The sequence below is a fragment of the Nycticebus coucang genome, chromosome 14 (assembly GCF_027406575.1).
Source record: "Nycticebus coucang isolate mNycCou1 chromosome 14, mNycCou1.pri, whole genome shotgun sequence".
Classification (NCBI taxonomy): Eukaryota; Metazoa; Chordata; class Mammalia; order Primates; family Lorisidae; genus Nycticebus; species Nycticebus coucang.
In genome coordinates, this window is record NC_069793.1 from 55171991 (window position 1) to 55195817 (window position 23827).

Sequence of the window (23827 nt, forward strand, 5' to 3'; positions counted from 1 at the left end):
TATATTTTCAAACAGCTAGAAGAGTGGATTTTGAATGCTCCCAACTCAAAGAAATGACATGTGTTTGAAGTGATGGATACACTAATTTTCCTGATTTGATCATTGCATCTTGTATACATGTATCAAAATATCAAGCTGTACCCCATAGCTATGCATAATTACCATATGTCAATTAAAATAATAAAAGCAAAAAGAAAACCAAATCACCCCATTTCACAGTCTTTGTAAATGCTGTGACATTTTACCTATAATGTTCTTCTCTCACATGCTCTACCATAGTTAAACTGGTTCACAGCTTCATTCTTTGGGTCTCAGCTTAAACATTTTCCTTAAAGAATCCCTGTCTCTCGAGCAGTGTGAAGAAGAGGAGGCGAGAACGACCCCCCAGACCAACCAAAGCTCGCGCGTCGCTGCATCCCTGCATACAGGGCCTACGTCCCGCCGCCGTTGCCACCATGCCCAAGAGAAAGGCTGAAGGGGATGCTAAAGGAGATAAAGTCAAGGCAAAGGACAAACCACAGAGAAGACCCGCAAGGTTGTCTGCTAAACCTGCTCCTCCAAAGCCAGAGCCCAAGCCTAAAAAGGCCCCTGCAAAGAAGGGAGAGAAGGTATCCAAAGGGAAAAAGGGAAAAGCTGACGCTGGCAAGGAAGGGAATAACCCTGCAGAAAACAGAGATGCCAAAACAGATCAGGCACAGAAAGCTGAAGGTGCTGGAGATGCCAAGTGAAGTGTGTGCATTTTTGATAACTGCGTACTTCTGGTGACTGTACAGTTTGAAATACTATTTTTTATCAAGTTTTATAAAAATGCAGAATTTTGTTTGTTTTTTAAGCTATGTTGTTAGCACACAGAACACTTCATTGTTTTTTGGGGAAGGGGCATATGTCACTAATAGAATTTCTCCAAAGCTAGATTGATATGAGGGAAAATGTTTTTTCCCTCTAGTTTTGAGAGACTTCCTCTTGGCTCCCAAGAGGAGGGATTCCCTGATGTTGACACACAGCTACCTTGGCACAAATGCCTTGTGGTATGGAAAAACTAATTTGTTTTTATGTCCTATTCTCCCTCAGTCTTCAGCATAAACCCAGTCACCTTAAACCCAGTCACCTCTTGTGACCTGACCCCCAATAATTGGTTACCAGTATATCAAGGAATCTGGACTTTTTCAATAATACCACTGAGATGGCATCCCTCAAAAGAGCAGCAGTTCCATTTGTAGATTGTTGGATCTTCAGATAAATTCTACCATTTTCATTTCATTTCCTGAAAGTCAGGGTCAGCTTGTGAAAAGTTGTTAAACAACATGCTAAATGTGAAATGTCAACCCTCATTCTAAACTTCCCTGTTCAGAGCATCAAATGAAGACTTCATTGGGTTTTATAGTGGCTTTCTGATTTTTGGTAGAACATTGAAGAAGGGAGTTTAAAAGTTGTTGTATACTGTTAACGATCGTCTGCCCATGTCCTGCCTGAAATACCATGATTGTTTACGAAAAGTATCTTTAATAAAGCTGGATACAGTTTGGCTTGGAAAAAAAAAAAAGAATCCCTGTCTCACCACTCAAGACACAATAGGCCCGGGGTGGCGCCTGTGGCTCAGTGGGTAAGGCGCCGGCCCCATATACCCAGGGCGGCGGGTTCAAACCCGGCCCTGGCCAAACTGCAACCAAAAAATAGCCAGGCATTGTGGCGGGCACCTGTAGTCCCAGCTACTCGGGAGGCTGAGGCAAGAGAATCGCTTAAGCCCAGGAGTTGGAGGTTGCTGTGAGCTATGTGAGGCCACGGCACTCTACTGAGGGCCATAAAGTGAGACTCTGTCTCTATAAAAAACAAACAAAAAAAAGACACAATAGGGCCTCATACTATACTCATAACCCCCATTCTTTTTCCTGATAATGCTTATCACATGTCTGTAATTATCATATTTGCAGACTCGTGTTATGGCTGTTTCATCTATTAATTAGACTTTACATTCCACTGAGTGGGGACTATGTTTGCTCAATTCCTTATGATGCTTGGCATTTAAGATACTAAAAAAGCAATTACTGAATGAATTGAAAGAGTCAATAAATGCCTTGGAAGCAAATGTTATTGCTGAGGGGCAATGCAGAGTGATAAAGAGCATTAATATGTAAGGGATAGACAGATAAGCCCACAAAGGATATTACTATCCATACTACTATGTACTATGGTGCTTTTCGGGTCATTTACATGACACCACATATCTTCTGCATTAATTTATGAATTCCTGGAATTGACTGCTGCAATCAGATAGTCTTGTGTAAATCTAGGTGATGCCACTTCCTAAATAGTTAAGCCTTGAGCAGGTTGATTCAGTAGATCTAAGTCTCAATTAAAAAATGAGAATAGGGCGGCGCCTGTGGCTCAGTGAGTAGGGCGCTGGCCCCATATGCCGAGGGTGGCGGGTTCGGACCCAGCCCTGGCCAAACTGCAACAGAAAAATAGCCGGGCGTTGTGGCACGCTCCTGTAGTCCCAGCTGCTCGGGAGGCTGAGGCAAGAAAATTGCGTAAGCCCAAGAGTTAGAGGTTGTTGTGAGCCGTGTGACGCCACGGCACTCTACTCCAGGGCGGTACAGTGAGACTCTGTCTCTACAAAAACAAAAAAAAAACAGAGAATAGGCTCATGCCTGTAATCCTAGCACTATGGAAGGCCTAGATGGGTGGACTGCCTGAGATCATGAGATCGAGACAAGCCTGAACCATAGCCAAACCTCGTCTCTAAAAATGACAGGCGTTGTGGTAGGCGCCTGTAGTCCCAGCTACTTAGGAGACTGAGCCCAAGAGTTTGAGGTTGCTGTGAGCTATGAGGCCATGGCACTCTACCAAAGGTGAGAAAATGAGACTCTGTCTCAAAAAAAAAAAAAAAAAAAAGAGAGAGAGACAGAGAGAATAAATACAATCTACTTCACATGATGGCTGTACGGGGTAAATAATATATGAAAAATATTTTAGCAAAATTTCAAGACATAACAAATCTCATCTCTCTTAAAGAATATGTTCTAACATCATCAGTAGGCATAACGGGAATACGGCTGAGTTGTTCTTTAGTTCCTAAATTACCCATGAAACCCATGTAATGTGGTTTTGTGTACACAACTTCTCTTAAGCATGGGAAAAACAGAAATGAGTATCAAAGGAACTTCGTAAGCCAATGAAAATGTTTCATATATATAAATATTTTACATATGTGTGTATATGTATATCTATATCTTAGTCTGGGTGGTAGTTATTCACATGTAAAACTAGGTAAAAAGTGAGTGAGTGGGGCAATGCCTGTGGCTCAGTGGGTAGGTCACCAGCCCCATATACCGAGGGTGGCAGGTTCAAACCTGGCCCCGGCCAAACTGCAACAAAAAAATAGCTGGGTGTTGTGGCGGGCACCTGTAGTCCCAGCTACTTGGGAGGTTGAGGCAAGAGAATCGCCTAAGCCCAGGAGATGAAGGTTGCTGTGAGCTGTGTGATGCCACAGCACTCTACCCAGAGCGATAAAGTCAGACTCTGTCTCAACAACAACATAAAGTGAGTGAGTGGGAGTGGCTCGCACCTATAATCCTAGCACTCTGGGAGGTCAAGGCAGGATGATGCATTAAAGCCAGAAGTTTGAGACTAGCCTGAGCAAAAATGAGACCCTATCTCTACTAAAAACAGAAAAACTGTCTGGGTACCTATAGTCCCAGCTCCTGGGAGGCTGAGACAAGAGAACTGTTGAGCCCAAGAGTTTGAGGTTCCTATGAGCTACGATGCCACACAGCCCTCTACCCAGGGCAAAGAATGAGACTCTGTCTCAAAATAAAAAAGTAACCCCAAAAGCATTATTAATAATAGCCTCAAACTGGGCGGCGCCTGTGGCTCAATGAGCAGGGCGCCGGCCCCATATGCTGAGGGTGGCAGGTTCAAACCCAGCCCTAGCCAAACTGCAACAAAAAAATAGCCGGGCATTGTGGCGGGCGCCTGTAGTCCCAGCTACTCGGGAGGCTGAGGCAGGAGAATTGCCTAAGCCCAGGAGTTGGAGGTTGCTGTGAGCTGTGTGATGCCCCGGCAATAAAGCGAAACTCTGTCTCAACAAAAAAAAAAAAAAAAAAATAGCCTCAAACTGGAAACAATCTACATGTCTATAAACAGATGAATGAATAAAATGTAGCATATTCATATTTGATAGAATACTATTCAGCAGGGGGCAGCGCCTGTGGCTCAAAGGACTCGGGCACTGGCCCCATATGCCGGAGGTGGTGGGTTCAAACCCAGCCCCAGCCAAAAAAAAAAAAAAAAGAATACTATTCAGCAATAAAAAGAATGAAGTACTAGCTCGCCACCTGTAGCTCAGCGGCTAGGGCACCAGCCACATACACCTGAGCTGGTGGGTTCAAATCCTGCCCAGGCCTGCCAAACAACATTGACAACTACAACCAAAAAATAAAAATAGCCCAGTGTTGTGGCAGGCGCCTTAGTCCCAGCTACTTGGGAGGCTGAGGCAAGAGAATCGCTTAAGCCAAAGAGTTTGAGATTGCTGTGAGCTGTGATGCCATGACACTCTACTGAGGGCCACATAGTGAGACTCTGTCTCAAAAAAAAAGAATGAAGTACATGCATGAACCTTGAAAACATCCTATATGAAATAAGCCAGTCACAAAAGACTACATATTATTTCAATTACATGAAAGGCTGGGAATAGGCAAATTCATATAACAGAAAGCAAACTGATGGATGGCTGCCTAAGGCTGGGGTGGAGGGGCCAGAATAGAGAGCGACTGCTAAAGGGTATGAATTTTCTTTTTGGGATTCTGAAAATATCCTCAAGATTGGAGTGATGGTTCTATAAATCTGTAGATATACTAAAAAGCATTGAATTGCAAATGTTAAATGAGGGAATTCAACAGTTATTCTTAAAAAAATCAATGAAATTGAACTATGAAAATAAACATTTAACTTCATTTACTACCTTCAAACCCATACAATTATAAATTTTAGAAGTACAAATGATGAAAAAAGCCTAACTTTCAGACAATGAGCTAGATTAAGAGTTAGAAAGAAAGGATATTTCAGTCAGGAGGGAAACCACAAGCAAACTAAAACCTGGGACATCTACCTAGCTACTCCACACATATCTCCACCTATTCGAAATCCCTGAAATAGGAAGCCTTATATTCACCCAAATTTAACAAATCTAGAGCAATATTAAATATTATTTACCAGAATCTTAAGAAAACGGAGGAAGGAGGCTGAAAGGAGGATAAACTACAAACTGGTTATAAGGGATGTAACCATCCCTACTGTGGTGATGGATGTACAACTAGATAAATCTACTGAAAACCATTACCACTTAAAACAGGTGAATTTTATCTTATATAAATTATATTTCAATAAAGTTTAAGATGGGAGAGAAAAAAGCCTCAGATCTGTACAATTATAAAACACAGATCAAATAAAAGACATACATTAACTCTTCAAAGTAGGAAAAACTATTCTTTTAAGCATTGGTTGATGTCTAATAACTTTCTAACATTCCTGGATATAGCAAACTATGGCATATTAAAAAGAGCTTTCTTCATGTTTTGTGGTCATTTTAAAAGTAAATTTAAAAAATCATTAATATCGGGTGGCGCCTGTGGCTCAGTGGGTAGGGCGCTGGTCCCATATACCAAGGGTGGTGGGTTTAAACCGGGCCCCAGCCAAACTGCAACAAAAAAAAATAGCCGGGAGTTGTGGTCGGTGCCTGTAGTCCCGGCTACTCAGGAGGCTAAGGCGAGAGAATCACCTAAGATTGCTGTGAGCTGTGTGATGCCACAGCTCTCTACAGAGGACAATAAAGTGAGACTGTCTCTATGCAAAAAAAAAAAAAATCATTGGAGTCTGGGGAGATAAGACTCCAGGCATCTCTGGCTGGTGGGATCTGCCTATAAACATCCCTTTGAGGATACAGGGAATCAGCAAAGGACTTTTGGACCCCAAGAGGAGGACAAAAAACAGTGGAAAACTGGCAAGTGGTTGCATGTGTTCGATCGACCTAATCCCGCCATCAGCCATAAGTACAAGCAGCAGTGAGACTGCAAACCGGAAAGGCCTTACCTGTGAACTGTTTCAGTGTTTTTGGACTTGGCACTCAGCTGAACTGCCTTGGGGAGAGCTTAAGCAGGAGTGCAGAGATCTCTGGGCATTGTCTAGGGCCCCAGACTGAGCTGCTGAGCCGGATGGAGCTAGCGTTCAGCTGTGGGCAGCAGGGAACCATTGTGAGAGAACTGCCCCAGCAAGCTCCGCCCTCAGGGTCACAGAGCAAAGATCGGGTGGGAGCTAGTAACCTAGTGACTGAGCAGCCTCAAGGTGGGGACTGAGCTGCCTTACAGCCTTAACCCTCAGGGGCAGAGTGAGATGGGTTTTGGCACACTGGAGTCTCGGGCTGTTGCCCTGGGTAGAGTGCCGTGGCGTCACAGCTCATACCAACCTCAAACTCCTGGGCTTGGCGCTGCCTGGACCTTCACAAAACCTGCACCATGACCCCCAACCCACGACCGTCAGGCCTCCGCATGCCATGACCAGGAACTGCAGGAGCCACGCAACACTGCGTCCTCCCTCCTGAACCCTCCCTGCCTCCACACCGGCCAGCTCGTCTGGCCAAGGACTCTGGTAGCAGCGTACACTCTGGAGCCTCCCTGCCTCTGCGCAGAGCCCTTCTCCTGGCCAGAGACTGCTGGAGCCTTGGGCTCTCTGTGCCAAAGTCACTGGGGCGCCAGGCACTCCCAGAACCGAGCGCACCACCTCCTGCCCTGTTGCTGGATCTGGCTGTGTCACACTCTGAAGCTGCTTCTACAACCAAAACTCCCTGGCAGGGACAGCCTCAGAGGAACTACACAGGGTCACTCCCTACAAAGATCCACCAACAATAGAGTGATACCGCTGGGGTCTAATCTTGGAGAGACACCTCCCCAACTCTGAGGACGGCCAGAGGCAATGGTGAAAAACAATCATGAGGCGAAATCAACAGGAAAACTCCGGCAATATGAATAATCAGAGTAGATCAACTCCCCCAAAGATCAATGGGGCAGATACACCACAAGATCCCATGCACAAATAGCTGAGATGTCAGAAATCGAATTCAGAATATGGATAGCAAATAAGATCGAATTAGAATTCCAAGCAGTAACCCAAAAGATGTATCAAGAATTCAATGAATTCAAAGACCAAATGACCAAAGATTTTGACACATTGAGACAAGAAGTTGAAGCCCTCAAAGATCTGATAAACACAGTAGAATCCCTCAGTAACAGGATGGACCAAGCAGAAGAAAGGATTTCTGACATTGAAGACAAAGCTTTCGAACACTCCCAAACTCTCAAAGAAGAAGAGAAATGAAGGGCAAAAACAGATCGCTCTCTCAGAGAGCTCTGGGATAATTCGAAGAAAATCTATATTCATCTTATAGGGATCCCCGAAAGCAACAAAGTGGCTTCACAAGGCACAGAGTCTCTTCTCCATGAGATTATGAAAAAGAACTTTTCAGACGTGCCAAGAGATTCTGAAATTCAGATAGCAGACAGTTTCAGAACTCCAGCACGACTCAACCCAAATAAGACATCCCCCAGACACATCATAATCAATCTCACTAAAGTTAATATGAAGGAGAAAATACTGAAAGCAGCCAGACGAAAGAAAACCATCACCTACAAGGGCAAGACTATTAGAATAACTGCAGATCTCTCTGCTGAAACCTTTCAAGCCAGAAGAGGATGGTCAGACTTTTAATCTCCTAAAACAAAATAACTTTCAACCCAGGATCCTGTACCCAGCTAAACTGAGTTTCATTTATGACAGAGAAATTAAATACTTAACGACATTCACATGTTGAAGAAATTTGCCATATAACTAAACCAGCTCTCCAGGATATTTTCAGACCTATCCTCCATAAAGACCAGTGTAATCCTCCACCACAAAAGTAAACCCATCCAAAAAATTTTGATCAAATTCCAACTTCCACAGTCGCAAAATAATTAAAAATGTCCACCAGTCTCTCGAAAGGCTTATCAATATTCTCAATTAATGTGAATGGTTTAAATTGTCCTCTAAAGAGGCACAGGTTGGCTGACTGTATACAAAAACTCAAGCCAGATATCTGCTGCATACAAGAATCGCATTTTACATTAAAAGACAAATACAGACTCAAGGGGAAGGGATGGTCATCTATTCTCCAGGCAAATGGAAAGCAGAAAAAAGCAGGCATTTCTATCCTATTCACAGACACAATAGGCTTTAAACCAACTGAAATAAGGAAGGATAAGGATGGACACTTCATATTTGTTAAAGGTAATACTCAATATGATGAAATTTCAATTATTAATATTTATGCACCCAACCAGAACGCACCTCAATTTATAAGAGAAACTCTAACAGACATGAGGAACTTGATTTCCTCCAGTTCCATAGTAGTTGGAGATTTTAATACCCCTTTAGCAGTGCTGGATAGATCCTCCAAAAAAAAGCTAAGCAAAGAAATTTTAGATTTAAACTTAACTATTCAACATCTGGACTTAACAGACATCTACAGAACATTTCATCCCAACAAAACTGAATACACATTCTTCTCATCAGCCCACAGAACATACTCCAAAATCGACCACATCCTAGGCCACAAATTAACCTCGGCAAATTTAAAAAACTAGAAATTATTCCTTGCATCTTCTCAGACCATCATGGAATAAAAGTTGAACTCAATAACAACAGGAACCTGCATACCCATACAAAAACATGGAAGCTAAACAACCTTATGCTGAAGGATACATGGGTTATAGACGAGATTAAGAAGGAAATCACCAAATTTTTGGAACAAAACAACAATCAAGACACGAATTACCAGAACCTTTGGGATACTGCAAAGGCAGTCCTAAGAGGGAAATTTATAGCACTGCAAGCCTTCCTCAAGAAAACGGAAAGAGAGGAAGTCAATAACTTAATGGGACATCTCAAGCAACTGGAGAAGGAAGAACACTCCAACCCCAAACCCAGCAGAAGAAAAGAAATAACCAAAATCAGAGAATTAAATGAAATTGAAAACAAAATAATTATACAACAGATCAATAAATCCAAAAGTTAGTTTTTTGAAAAGATCAATAAAATAGATAAACCTTTGGCCAACCTAACCAGGAAAAAAGAGTAAATTCTCTAATTTCAATCAGAAATAGTAATGATGAAATAACAACAGACCCCTCAGAAATTAAAAAAATCCTTAACAAATACTACAAGAAACTCTACTCTCAGAAATATAAAAATCTGAAAGAAATCGACCAATACCTGGAAGTACGCCACCTACCAAGACTTAGCCAGAATGAAGTGGAAATGTTGAACAGGCCTGTATCAAGTTCTGAAATAGCATCAACTATACAAAATCTCCCTAAAAAGAAAAGCCCAGGACCAGATGGCTTTACGTTAGAATTCTACCAAACCTTTAAAGAAGAACTAGTACCTATATTACTAAACCTCTTACAAATATATAGAAAAAGAAAGAATGGTACCCAACACATTCTATGAAGCAACCATCACCTTGAGCCCCAAACCAGGGAAAGACCCAACAAGAAAAGAAAATTATAGACCAATATTACTAATGAATATTGATGCAAAAATACTCAATAAGATCCTAACAAACAGAATCCAACAACACATCAAAAAAATTATACACCACGACCAAGTGGGATTTATCCCAGGGTCTCAAGGCTGGTTCAATATACGTAAATCTATAAATGTAATTCAGCACATAAACAAACTAAAAAATAAAGACCATATGATTCTTTCAATTGATTCAGAAAAAGCTTTTGATAATATCCAGCATCCCTTCAAGATCAGAACACTTAAGAAAATTGGTATAGGGCCCAGGAGTTGGAGGTTGCTGTGAGCTGGGTGAGGCCACGGCACTCTACCGAGGGCCATGAAGTGAGACTCTGTCTCTACAAAAAAAAAAAAAAAAGAAAATTGGTATAGAAGGGGCATTTCTTAAACTAATAGAGGCCATCTACAGCAAACCCACAGCCAATATCGTATTGAATGGAGTTAAATTGAAATCATTTCTACTTAGATCAGGAACCAGGCAAGGTTGCCCATTGTCTCCATTGTTCTTTAACATTGTAATGGAAGTTTTAGCCATTGCAATTAGAGAAGAAAAGGCGATCAAGGGTATCCACATAGGGTAAGAAGAGATCAAACTTACACTCTTTGCAGATGATATGATCGTATATCTGGAAAACACTAGGGATTCTACTACAAAACTTTTAGAAGTGATCAAGGAATACAGCAATATCTCAGGCTACAAAATCAACACCCATAAATCTGTAGCCTTTATATATACCAACAATAACCAAGCTGAAAAAAACAGTCAAGGACTCTATTCCTTTCACAGTAGTGCCAAAGAAGATGAAATATTTGGGAGTATACCTAACAAAGGACGTGAACAATCTCTACAAAGAGAACTATGAAACTTTAAGAAAAGAGGGGCGGCATCTGTGGCTCAGTTGGTAAGGCGCCGGCCCCATATACCAAGGGTGGCAGGTTCAAACCCAGCCCCAGCCAAACTGCAACAAAAAAATAGCCGGGCTTTGTGGCAGGCGCTTGTAGTCCCAGCTGCTCGGGAGGCTGAGGCAAGAGAATCACATAAGCCCAAGAGCTGGAGGTTGCTGTGAGCCGTGTGACACCACGGTACTCTACCGAGGGCAGTAAAGTAAGACTCTGTCTCTACAAAAAAAAAAAAAAAAATAGCTGAAGATGTTAACAAATGGAAAAACATACCACGCTCATGGCTGGGAAGAATCAACAATGTTAAAATGTCTATACTTCCCAAAGCAATATATAATTTTAATGCAATTCCTATTAAAGCTCCATTGTCATATTTTAAAGATCTTGAAAAAATAATACTTCATTTTATATGGAATCAGAAAAAACCTCGAATAGCCAAAACATTACTCAGCCATAAAAACACAGCAGGAGGAATCACGCTACCAGACCTGAGACTGTTCTATAAATCGATAGTGATCAAAACAGCATGGTATTGGCACAAAAACAGAGAAATAGATGTCAGAATAGAGAACCAAGAGATAAATCCAGCTACTTACTGTTATTTGATCTTTGACAAGCCAATTAAAAACATTCACAGTGAGGAAAAGATTCCCTATTTAACAAATGGTTCTGGGACTGGCGGTGCCTGTGGCTCAAGGAGTAGTGCGCCGGTCCCATATGCTGGAGGTGGCGGGTTCAAACCTAGCCCTGGCCAAAAACCAAAAAAAAAAAAAAAAATTCTTTCCTTACTGCTGGGCGGCGCCTGTGGCTCAAGGAGTAGGGCGCCGGTCCCATATGCCGGAGGTGGCGGGTTCAAACCCAGCCCTGGCCAAAAACCACACACACAAAAAAAAAATGGTGCTGGGTGAACTGGCTGGCAACCTGTAGAAGATTGAAACTGGACCCACACCTTTCACCATTAACTAAGATAGACTCTCACTGGATAAAAGATTTAAACTTAAGACATGAAACCATAAAAATACTTGAAGAAAGTGCAGGGAAAACTCTTGAAGGAATCGGCCTGGGTGAATATTTTATGAGGAGGACTCCCCAGGCAATTGAAGCAGTATCAAAAATACACTACTGGGACCTGATCAAACTAAAAAGCTTCTGCACAGCCAAGAACATAGTGAGTAAAGCAAGCAGACAGCCCTCAGAATAGGAGAAGATATTTGCAGGTTATACCTCCGATAAAGGTTTAATAAGCAGAATCCACAGAGAATTCAAACGTATTAGCAAAAAAAAAGAACACTTGTTCCCATCTCAGGATGGGCAAGGTACTTGAAGAGAAACTTCTCTAAAGAAGACAGAAGCACGATCTACAAACACATGAAAAAAAGCTCATCATCCTTAATCATCAGAGAAATGCAAATCAAAACTACTTTGAGATATCACCTAACCCCAGTAAGAGTAGCCCACATAACAAAAATCCCAAAACCAGAGATGTTGGCGTGGATGTGGAGAAAAGGGCACACTTCTACACTGCTGGTGTGAATGCACACTAATACGTTCCTTCTGGAAGGATGTTTGGAGAATACTTAGAGACCTAAAAATAGACCTACCATTCGATCCTATAATTCCTTTACTAGGTTTATACCCAGAAGACCAAAAATCACAATATAACAAAGACATCTGTATCAGAATGTTTATTGCAGCCCAATTCATAATTGCTAAGTCATGGAAGAAGTCCAAGTGCCCATCGACCCACGAATGGAGTAGCAAATTGTGGTACATGTATACCATGGAATATTATGCAGCCTTAAAGAAAGATGGAGACTTTACCTCTTTCATGTTTACATGGATGGAGCTGGAACATATTCTTCTTAGCAGAGTATCCCAGGAATGGAAGAAAAAGTATCCGATGTACTCAGCCTTACTACGAAGCTAAATTATAGCTATCACATGAAGGCTATAACCCAACTATAGCACAAGACTATGAGGAAAGGGCCAAGGAAGGGGAAGGGAGTGGGGAGGTTAGGGTGAAGGGAGGGTAATGGGTGGGGCCACACCTATGGTGCATCTTATAATGGGTACAGGCGAAACTTACTAAAGGCAGAATACAAATGTCTACATACAATAACTAAGAAAATGCCATGAAGGCTATGTTGAACAATTTGATGAGAATATTTCAGATTGTATATGAAACCAGCACATTGTACCCCTTGATTGCACTAATGTACACAGCTATGATTTAACAATAAAAAAAAGAAAATGAAAAGAAAAAAATCATGAATATCAATCTTTATCACAAAAACCAGAAAAAAAAAAACAAAACACCTTAAAACCTTTAAAATTGGCATAATCATGGTATCACCAACAGTTTATCAAGCATCAATCTAGGCTTCAGAAGATGCTACAATAGATTATTTTATGTGTCAAAGTATAAATGTAATTTCTGGATGCTCCATCTTCTAGAAGAATTGAAACAACCAATGAGTCATTATATATCATTAATTAGGGTTAAAACTCTCAATGCTCAAGTTAAAAAGTGACTATCCAGGCTAGACACAGTGACTCATGCCTATAATCCTAGCACTCTGGGAGGTAGACGTGCATGGATTGCCTGAAATCACAGGTTTGAGACCAGTCTAAGCAAGAGCAAGACCCCAACTCTAAAAATAGCTGAGCATTGTGGCAGGTGCCTGTAGTCCCCATCTACTCAGGAGGGTGAGGCAAGAGTATTGCTCAAGCCCAAGACTTTGAGGTTGCTGTGAGCTATGACGCCATGGCACCCTACCAAGGGCAACAAAGTGAGACTCTGTCTTAAAAAAGAAAAAGTGCCTAACCATAACAATAAGCCACATTTCTAGACAATTTTGAATCTCTTCATTATCTGTTACCTCTACCCCATTTCATCAAAATCCTCACCAATTTCAACTCTGTTCTCCATCTCCTTTAAAGTCCATCCCCCTTACAACATGCCAGATACTGGAGATAAAAGGTAATACGTGGGCGGCACCTGTGGCTCAGTCATTAGGGCGCCGGCCCCATATACCAAGGGTGGCGGGTTCGAGCCCGGCCCCGGCCAAACTGCAACCAAAAATAGCCAGGCGTTGTGGTGGGCGCCTGTAGTCCCAGCTACTCGGGAGGCTGAGGCAAGAGAATCGCTTAAGCCCAGGAGTTGGAGGTTGCTGTGAGCTGTGTGAGGCCACGGCACTCTACCGAGGGCCATAAAGTGAGACTCCGTCTCTACAAAAAAAAAAAAAAAAGGTAATACGTAAAGTGACTTTGGGAGATTAATTCTAATTGTACTACATAGTAAAATTTCAAGTTAGACCCTAAAGGACATAAACCTAGAGATAAGGAGAAAAATATTAAATAGGAAAGCAGAATAGATTATGTTAAAGAGATTACTAGGAGAATGAAAAAGAATGTTAAAACAAAAATGAATAGGTAAAAAAAAAAAAAAAAAAAAATAGGTCAAATGTGATAACCAAGAGCTAATACATGTAAATTTCTTTTAATCCCTTGATTGCACTAATGCACACAGTTATGATTTAACAATAAAAAAAAATTAAAAAGAGAGAGAGACAGAGTCTCACTTTGTTGCCCTTGGTAGAGTGCCATGGCATCACAGCTCACAGCAACCTCCAGCTCTTGGGCTTAGGCGATTCTCTTGCCTCAGCCTCCCAAGTAGCTGGGACCACAGGTGCCCACCACAACGCCCAGCTATTTTTTTGTTGCAGTTTGGCCAGGGCAGGGTTCAAACCCGCCACCCTCGGTATATGGGGCTGGTGCCCTACTCACTGAGCCCCAGGTGCCACCCACATGTGAACTTTTTAAAAAGCTTTTACATGAGCAGATCTATACTGTAAGAAGATGAGGTCTTGAAGCAATACAAAGTCTATAAATCACTATTATCACAGCCAGTAGTAACAGGCCTGAAAAACCTACTCCACTTTTCTACTCCACAGGCAGCTTCCCCCCTGCCTCCTCTGTCCTCCTCAGAATGTCGCTAACTATACAAGTGTAGAAGAAGAAAAGCACACATGTGTACATCAAATTTCCCAACACCGCCACCCTTTTAACTTACAATCTTAACCTGAACTCTTATTAATATTCCACTCACTAACCTTGTAATCAGAAATTGCTTTCCCCAAGGTTTACCAATTCTTTTTTTTTTTTTTCTTTTTTTTTTTTTGTAGAGACAGAGTCTCACTTTATGGCCCTCGGTAGAGTGCCGTGGCCTCACACAGCTCACAGCAACCTCCAACTCCTGGGCCTAGGTGATTCTCCTGCCTCAGCCTCCCGAGTAGCTGGGACTACAGGCGCCCGCCACAACGCCCGGCTATATTTTGGTTGCAGTTTGGCCGGGGCCGGGTTTGAACCCGCCACCCTCAGTATATGGGGCCGGCGCCCTGCTCACTGAGCCACAGGCGCCACCCGGTTTACCAATTCTTTAAAAGCTTCCGCTACCCCAGAAAGTCTTCAGTTTGCTTTAACTTCTCTCATTTAGAAATAAATGTCAATACCTATTTCTTTTTCTAATAGCTTTTTTACTTGTTTACAAAAAGTAATTCATGCTCACTGGTAGAAAATTTATGAAATTTATGTAGGAAAAGGGAAGTTACCACAGTCTTCTTACTTGAAATTCTCTTTTGCTGGCTTCTTTCCTACTTTTATGCACACAATCTCCAATCTCCTTTTTCAGATGTTTCTACAAGTTCCCACAATAGGTATAGCTCAAAGTGTAGCACTGCAGTCCACCCCAACTTCTATCATACTCCTGTCTAATCACCTGTAGTAAAAAAAAAAAAATCACTTTTCCATTGCTGCTTTCTCTTCTAAACTTCAGTGCCACATTTCCATTGTGTGCTAGACTTTTTCTTCTTGATGTTTACCAGCTAGCTCCTCAGATCAGACTTAAACTTTAACTCATGTTTTCTCTAAAATCAGTTTTCCTTCTACACCCACATTTTCTGATGCAATCACCTTAATGTCAGTATCTTTTAAAGCTTACTCTTTCTTTTTATTTTTATTATTATTATTTTTTGAGACAGAGTCTCACTATGTTGCCCTCAGTAGAATGCCTTTGCATCACAGCTCACAGCAACTCCAAAGTCTTGGGCTTAAGCGATTCTCTTGCTTCAGCTTCCCAAGTAGCTGGGACCACAGGCGCCCACCACAACACCGGCTGTTTTTTGGTTGCGGTTGTCATTGCTGTTCAGCAGGCCCAGGCTCAAACCCCTACTCACTGAGCTACGCGCGCTGAGTCTAAAGCTTACTCTCAAGACCATAACTTTTAATTCTTTCTCTCCACTGAAATACGATCAGAGACCTTCAATTAGCTGATGTACTTCCAAACATTTACAAGAAAGAGAGAGGAGACTTAAGGACATTGTTTTGTTTTTTTTTTTTTACATAAAATGAATACATATAACCCAGGTAATTTCAAAAGCCAAATAATTTCTAACCCTTCCTTTTTACTAAAGAATTTCTTATTTTTTTTTTGGAGATAGAGTCTTGCCTCAGCTTCCCTACTAGCTGGGACTACAGGCGCCCGCCCAACATCTGGCTATTTTTTAGAGACAAGGTCTCACTCTGGCTCAGGCTGGTCTCAAACTCGTGATGTCAGGCAATCCACTGGCCTTGGCCTTCCAGAGTGCTAGGATTACAATCATGAGCCACCACGGGCCCTTTACTAAAGGTAAATACTACAGCCACTTTACCTACTATACCTATGAGGCATAATGAGCTTAAGTCATCAATGTGGGATAATCAGGACCAGGCTGAGACTCTTCAATGTATTCTCCTGCTTTCATTAAATAACACTAATACTCAATACTTAACAGGCTTTCCAACTAAGGAGTTTTAAAAAACTTCTTTATTATAAATTATTTCACAACCAAAAGAAAAAGCTCACTTTCAATCAGACTCATTAATGTGCCACTCACACATGAAATTATATATTCATCTACTATATCCGAAAAAGAAAATCATTGTTTCCTTACAATTTTTAAGACAGTCTCACTCGGGTGACTATAGCTCACAGCAACCTTAAACTCCTGGGCTCAAGCGATCCCCTTGCCTCTCAGCCTCCGGAGTAGCTGGGACTATAGGAGCCCATAACAACGCCCATCTAGTTTTTCTACTGGGGTCTTATTCTTACACAGGCTTGTCACAAACTGCTGAGTTCAGGCTATCCACCAGATTTGGCTTCCCAGAGTACTAGGATTACAGGAGTGAGCCACTGTGCCCGGCCTCTTTACAATTTTTTTTTTGAGACAGGGTCTCATTCTGTAGCCCAGACTAGAGTACAATGGCATCATTATAGCTCACTGCAACCTCAAACTCCTGAGGTCAAATGATCCTCCTGCCTCACTCAGCCTCCTGAGATGCTAGTAGCTACAGGAAAGCACCATTATGCCCAGCTTATTTTCTAAACTTCCCCCCTACCCTTTTGAGAGAGAGTCTCACTTTGTTGCCCTTGGTAGAGTGCTATGGCATCGTAGCTCACAGCAACCTTAAACTCTTGGACTCGAGTGATCCTCCTGCCTCAGCCTTTGAGATGGAGTCTCACTCTTATGCAGGCTAGTCTTGAACTCCTGAGCTCAAGCAGTCCACCCGCCTTGACCTCCCAGAGAGTTGGGATTACAGGCATGAGCCACCCTACCGGGCCTCATTTTCTACATTTTGAAAAGACAGTTTCACTATGTTGCTCAGGCTGGTCTGGAACTCCTGGTCTCAACCAATCCTCTCATAACAGCCTCCTAAAGTGCTAGAATTACAGGCATGGGCTACCACACCCAGCCTTCCTACAAATCTTAATGTAGCACTATATTCAGATCTTTAACATGCTATGTCACTGAATAACAAAGTATCCAGCGACTTTCCCTCTCTCAAATTCAGAATAGTATTTACCTCTCAATATTCCTGGCTAAGGAATATTACTTCTCAAACTAGTATTCTGGTCTTCTAAAAATACACACTAAATCCTCAAATATTGTGCTTAATTTCTAGATATGCCAAATTATCCTATAAATATGCCATTATTTTCTACTCTTCCAGACCTAAGATTTTAATTAATTAAACATTTCATAAGTCCGGGGGCACCTGTGGCTCAGTGAGTAGGGCGCCGGCCCCATATGCCGAGGGTGGCGGGTTCAAACCCAGCCCTGGCTAAACTGCAACCAAAAAATAGCCGGGCATTGTGGCAGGCGCCTGTAGTCCCAGCTACTCGGGAGGCTGAGGCAAGAGAATCGCGTAAGTCCAAGAGTTAGAGGTTGCTGTGAGCCGTGTGACGCCACAGCACTCTACCCGAGGGTGGTACAGTGAGACTCTGTCTCTACAAAAAAAAAAAAACATTTCATAAGTCCTTTGATAACCTACGTGACCATTTTATAGCACACTCAGCTTTGGAACTGAAGGTTTAAATGGCTAATAGATAAGACTTCTAATTTCACTATGGCTACACATATAACAGGAGGGATTACTGATGTTGAGATCACATCTGCCTTCACCAAAGTCAGATTTTAATAGTTTTCTCACAGAAAACTTATACATAGTTCTATTATAGTACTGACTACATGTATTGTAAGGGCCAGTGATATGGTGACTATATAGTTCCAGAAAAGCAAGAATCATTAGTTTCTCTGCATCTATTTCTAACTACTTAGCTCCACGCCTAGCGCACAGATGTGCTGTTAAATGAACTAGACTAGGAACTATTATTCAGGATAAATATTTCAAAAGAAATTCCTTAGCATTACATTTAAAACTTCATTTCAAATGTAAGCTTCACAAGAGCAGGACTTTCTCTTATGAACAGTGTTGGATACACTCAATCAAGGACAGTATCTCCGTATCATAGGACCTCACTTTTTCCTCAAATATGTTTTAAATAACAAAAAACAATTATTTGGAGTGTCAACTCTTCCCTAACTTCCAGGGGTTAAAAAAAAACAACAACAACAAAAAAAAAACTTTTATCTATTGGTTAAATAGATTTTATTCCCACTAGAGCTAAGTAGTAGAAGGTTAACTATCAACTCCTTCGAGTAAAATTAAAATGAGTCGCAGGGTGTGGTGGCTCCAGCCTGTAACCCTAGCATTCTGGAAGGCAAGGCAGGAGGAATGCTTGAATTAGAGAATTGCCTGAGCAAGAGGAGACCCTGTCTCTACCAAAAATAGGAAAAATTAGCTGGCATTGTGGTGGATACTTGTAGTCCCAGCTACTAAGGAAGCAGAGGCAAGAGGATCACTTGAACCCAAGAGTTTGAGATTGTTGTGAGCTAGTATGACACCATGACACTCTAGCCTGAGCAGCAGAGTGAGATTCTGTTTCAGAAATTAATTAAAATATGTAAAATAAAATGTAAGATTAGATGTTAGTTGTACATTAACACAGTACCACAGAAGATTAAAGTAGGGAAAGGTCAACATAAGCTGGAATATAGGGAAAACCTTCCTGGAAAACAGTGTCTGTGGCTCAGTGAGTAGGGCGCCGGCCCCATATACCGAGGGTGGTGGGTTCAAAAGCAGCCCCGGCCAAACTGCAACCAAAAAATAGCTGGGCGTTGTGGTGGGTGCCTGTAGTCCCAGCTGCTCAGGAGGCTGAGGCAGGAGAATCGCGTAAGCCCAAGAGGTGGAGGTTGCTGTGAGTCCTGTGACGTCACAGCACTCTACCGAGGACGGTAAGCAGCATGAGTAAAGAGTTGCCTATAGAAAGGCTTCCATAGAAGAACACTTGTCAGCTAAAGTAGAAAGAAGGCCAAGTGATTACTATTACCAGAATCTGCCAAAAAACTTCAGATGTTTTATTTCTATATTACAAATGAAGAAACAAGTGTCTCTGCATGTATGTGTGTGTACATGTGTAGGATAGGGCAGTCTTTGTATCCTCAAGACCAAATACTCTCTGGAACATAATAAACACTCAACTGTTTATTGAGTGAATAAATAGTAAAAATGTCACATATTTTAAATTACCTAAACAAAGTACTTTTTTAAAAATGCCACTTCTAAATATATACATGTCAATTAATCCCAAAAGCATAGCATTTAATTAAAAAGACACATAGCCAGCCTTAAAACAAATCTTTTTAAAGGTTCAATGATGAGTATTCTTAACATCTCAATTACTCATGCTCTTACTTATTTCTTTCTTCATTCAACAAATATTTACTGAGAGCCTATTACATGCCAGGCACTGTGCCTATAATTGTGCCAACTCTCACTGCGATGATAATGCTTCTTACTGATCTCAGTATCCAAAGCCTCTTTTTTTTATTGAGACAGAATCTCACTATGTCCTCCTTGGTAGAGTGCTATGGCATCACAGCTCACAGCAACCTCAAAGTCATGGGCTTAAGAGATTCTCTTGCCTCGGCCTCCCACGTAGCTGGAACTACAGGTGCCCACCACAACACCCGAATGTTTTTGTTGCAGTTGTCATTGTTGTTTAGCAGGCCTGGGCTGGGTTGGAACCCACCAGCCTCGGCATATGTGGCTGGCACCATAACCACTGTGCTATGGGTGCTGAGACCAAAGCCTCATTTTTAAAAACACTTTTATTTATTATTATTTTTGGAGGAGACAAAGTCCCCCTCTGTTTGTTGCCTGGGCTGCAATGCCATGGCGTCAGCTTAGCTCACAGCAACCTAAAACTCCTGGGCTCAAATGATCCTCCCGCCTCAGCCTCCCAAGTACAGGTACCCACCCACCACAGTGTGTGGCTAATTTTCTATTTTTAGTAGAGATGGTGTCTCACTCTTACTCAGGCTGGTTTAGAACCAGCTCAAGGGATCCTCCTGCCTTGACCTCCAAGAGTGCTAGGATTACAGGTGTGAGCCACTGTGCCTGGCCCAAAGCATCATTTTTCACTATGATGCACAACTACCAAGACAGTAGACTGAAGTAAGAAACAAACTGTTTGGCACCTTCAATTTGTTTGTTAATCAATTAACACATAAGCAGTAGCTCAAAATAATATGGAGGACTTAGTAGGGGCCAAACACTTCTCCCAAATTTTTTATATGTGTCACCTCACTCAATGCATATATAATACAATGAGATAAAGATACCAGTACTATGTTCATTATATACATAAGGAAATTGGTGCTTAGAAGTTAAATAACTTTCGCAAGATCACTCAGCTAGTTCACAACAATAAAATAGCTAAGGGGCCTTCAATTTCATTTCTAAGAACTTTTGAACCTTTTTTTTGTTTGTTTTTGAGACAGTCTTACTATGTTGCCCTCCATAGAGTACCTTAGCACCATAGCTCACAGCAACCTCAAACTACTGGGCTCAAGCAACTCTCTTGCTTCAGCCACCCAAGTAGCTGGGACTAAATGTGCCCGCCATAACACCCAGCTATTTTTAGAGATGGAGTCACACTTTAGCTCAGGCTGGTCTCGGACTCATCCACCCACCTCAGCCTCCCAATGTGCTGGGATTACAGGTATGAGATACCGTGCCTGGCCTCATTTGAACTTTTCAATTGCTTTCTCCAGGCTTCAAGGCAAAGTTTCGATAGAAAGATTGAGAAACAACAATGGGAGCCAAAGTTATAATAGTGGTCCAAAAAACAAAAAGAAAGGCACCAAAATACCAGCATACTATCAAGTAAGTCAGTGAGGAACAGTAGTAAGTGAAATGTATCCTCAAAATACATTCCAGAAAGACAGTCCTCACTGTGATCCTTAATAGCATAATGGAATTTTAATTTTACCTATATGTAGTAAAAAAAAAAATCCTTTAGGTGGGAGTGGTGTCACAGAACTATAGCCTCTACTATTCCCTAGTATAATAGTAGGAAGTCAGCAAATAAACTCTAAGATCAGTAAATCAAGAATAATAGTAACAAAAACTCCTGACCTCATGAAAGTTAAAATTATGGTGGGGAGAACAAAAATAAGCAAAATAAGGAGCCACCACACCCAGCCTATAATGCTAGCTACTCAGGAGACAGAGGCAGGAGGATCACTTGAGGCCTGTGAACAGCCACTATATTCCAGCTGGGGCAACACAGCAAGACTCCCATCTCTAAAATAACTTGTTCAAAGGAGCCGCCCGTGGCTCAGTGCATCAGGCACCAGTCAGCCACCTAGGCTTGTGGGTTAGAAACTGGCCTGAGCCAGCTAAAGCAACAATGACAACTGCAACCAAAACAAACAAACAAAAAATAGCTGGGCGTTGTGGCAGGCACCTGTAGTCCCAGCTACCTGGGAGGCTGAGGCAAGAGACTCACTTAATCCCAAGAGTTTGAGGTTACTGTGAGCCGTGACGCCACAGCACTCTACCAAGGGCGACAGCTTGAGACTCTTTCTAAAAATAAATAAATAAATAAATAATAATAATAATGTTTGAAAATTGGTAAAATATGTATGATACATCAGTGTTATAGAGAAAAATAAACAAGTGAAGGGAGATAGGGAATATGGCACTCAAGGAATTCCTTAATAATGAGAAATTAGAACAGGGATAGAAAGAAGTTAGAGAACAATCAGGTAGATTACTGAGTTCCAAGCATATATATTAATAACAATTAAGAACAAAGGCTCTGAAGCAGTAGCACTGTTTTGCTTTGAAGCTATCTACATTATTAATACTTTTTTTAACATTTACAGTTTTTACAGAGTCAGTTATTACTTCATTTAGCCTAGAGATTCATTCAAATATCAGTGATCTTTTTCTTTTAACTAAACGAACCAAAACACAGCTTCAGTGAAATAGGAAACATCACAGAATGATTCCTTTATCTATCTTCTCCAAAGCAAGAGCCTCCCAGAAATAAAATGTTACTTCCTCATCCTTACTATATTTAAGACTTATCTGGAATCTGTTTTCACAATGAAAGTTCTGCCACAAGGAAGTCAAAACAAATGGAAGAAAGGAGGGAGAAAACAGTGTGTTAAAATGAAATAAAGATTAAGGATAAGAATAAATATTCTAATAGAAAAGTTACCTTAAAAAAATTACTAAAGGGGCGGCGCCTGTGGCTCAGTCGGTAAGGCGCCGGCCCCATATACCGAGGGTGGCGGGTTCAAACCCGGCCCCAGCCAAAACTGCAACCAAAAAAATAGCTGGGTGTTGTGGCGGGCGCCTGTAGTCCCAGCTACTCGGGAGGCTGAGGCAAGAGAATCGCTTAAGCCCAGGAGTTGGAGGTTGCTGTGAGCTGTGTGAGGCCATGGCACTCTACCGAGGGCCATAAAGTGAGACTCTGTCTCTACAAAAAAACAAAAAAAAAAAATTACTAAAAATATAGGTGTGTAATAACTGAAAGAAATTCACAAAATGTAAACAGCTAATAATCACAGAAATACAGGCCAAATAATACATTTTGACAAAAAAGATAAGCAGTGTTCACTGTCCCATAGTATTCCAAAACAGCAACTGAATGATTAAGTAAAAAAGGCTTTGAATACTATTTTGATCATTTCTCTTCCAAAAACTAGCTTGTGAAATGCTTACTCAGGGCGGTGCCTGTAGCTCAGCGGGTAGGGCACTGGCCCCATATACCAAGGGTGGTGGGTTCAAACCCGGCCCTGGCCAAACTGCAACAAAAAAATAGCCAGGCATTCTGGCGGGCCCCTGTAGTCCCAGCTACTCGGGAGGCTGAGGCAAGAGAATTGCCTAAGCCCAGGATTTGGAAGTTGCTGTGAGCTGTGACGTCACGTACTCTACAGAGGGCAATACAGTGAGATTATCTCTCTAAAAAAAAATGCTCACTCCAGGTCTGTATTATAAGATGTTCATATAACTAGACATATAATACCTGCTTGAAGAATAAATGAATTTCACATTTTCAGGAAGTATCATTTATCCAATTTTCATATAAAGGAAAAAACTCTTTCAAGCAGTAATTTTTTTTTAAATGATTACATACAAGTATGTTTAGTCAAAATAATGTGCTAGGGTGGTGCCTGTGGCTCAAAGGGGTAGGGCACTGGCCCCGTATGCTGGAGGTGGCGGGTTCAAACCCAGCCCCGGCCAAAAACTGCAAAAAAAACAAAAAACAAAAAACTGAAACTACGAAATAATGTGCTATTAGAGCAAAGTCATGATAGAAATCACCATGACTAAACCTTCAGGTGTTCTAGACTTACAACTGCATTACTACTCCATAAGCAAAATAATGTTCATCTTAACCCGTGTCTATCACAAAACAAAAGTAATCCAGAACTCTCTCCATGGTTACCAAGGGCTCAAAGTAGGAATTTGTTTCAACTCACTATTTTATATCCCAAAGAAATGTAAGCTCCTCTCAAGGTGACTTTGAGTCTAAGAATTTGACCCTGTAACCATCAGTCTTAGTATAATAATGGTCTCCACA

General features: G+C 41.5%; 2 protein-coding genes across 2 annotated transcripts in view; one reads left to right on the top strand and one right to left on the bottom strand.

Moving 5' to 3' along the window:
• IPO7 (importin 7) overlaps positions 1–23827 on the bottom strand; it is a 66785-nt gene that overhangs the window by 41374 nt on the left and 1584 nt on the right. The window lies entirely within an intron of this gene.
• Positions 456–748, top strand: LOC128565107 (non-histone chromosomal protein HMG-17-like). The gene has a single exon (XM_053561362.1). It carries the CDS (start codon positions 456–458, stop codon positions 726–728), a length of 273 nt encoding a protein of 90 aa, XP_053417337.1. The 3' UTR covers positions 729–748.

Coding starts and splice junctions, on each gene's coding strand:
- LOC128565107 (XM_053561362.1), top strand. CDS start 456: ATGCCCAAGAGAAAGGCTGAAGGGGATGCTAAAGGAGATAAAGTCAAG.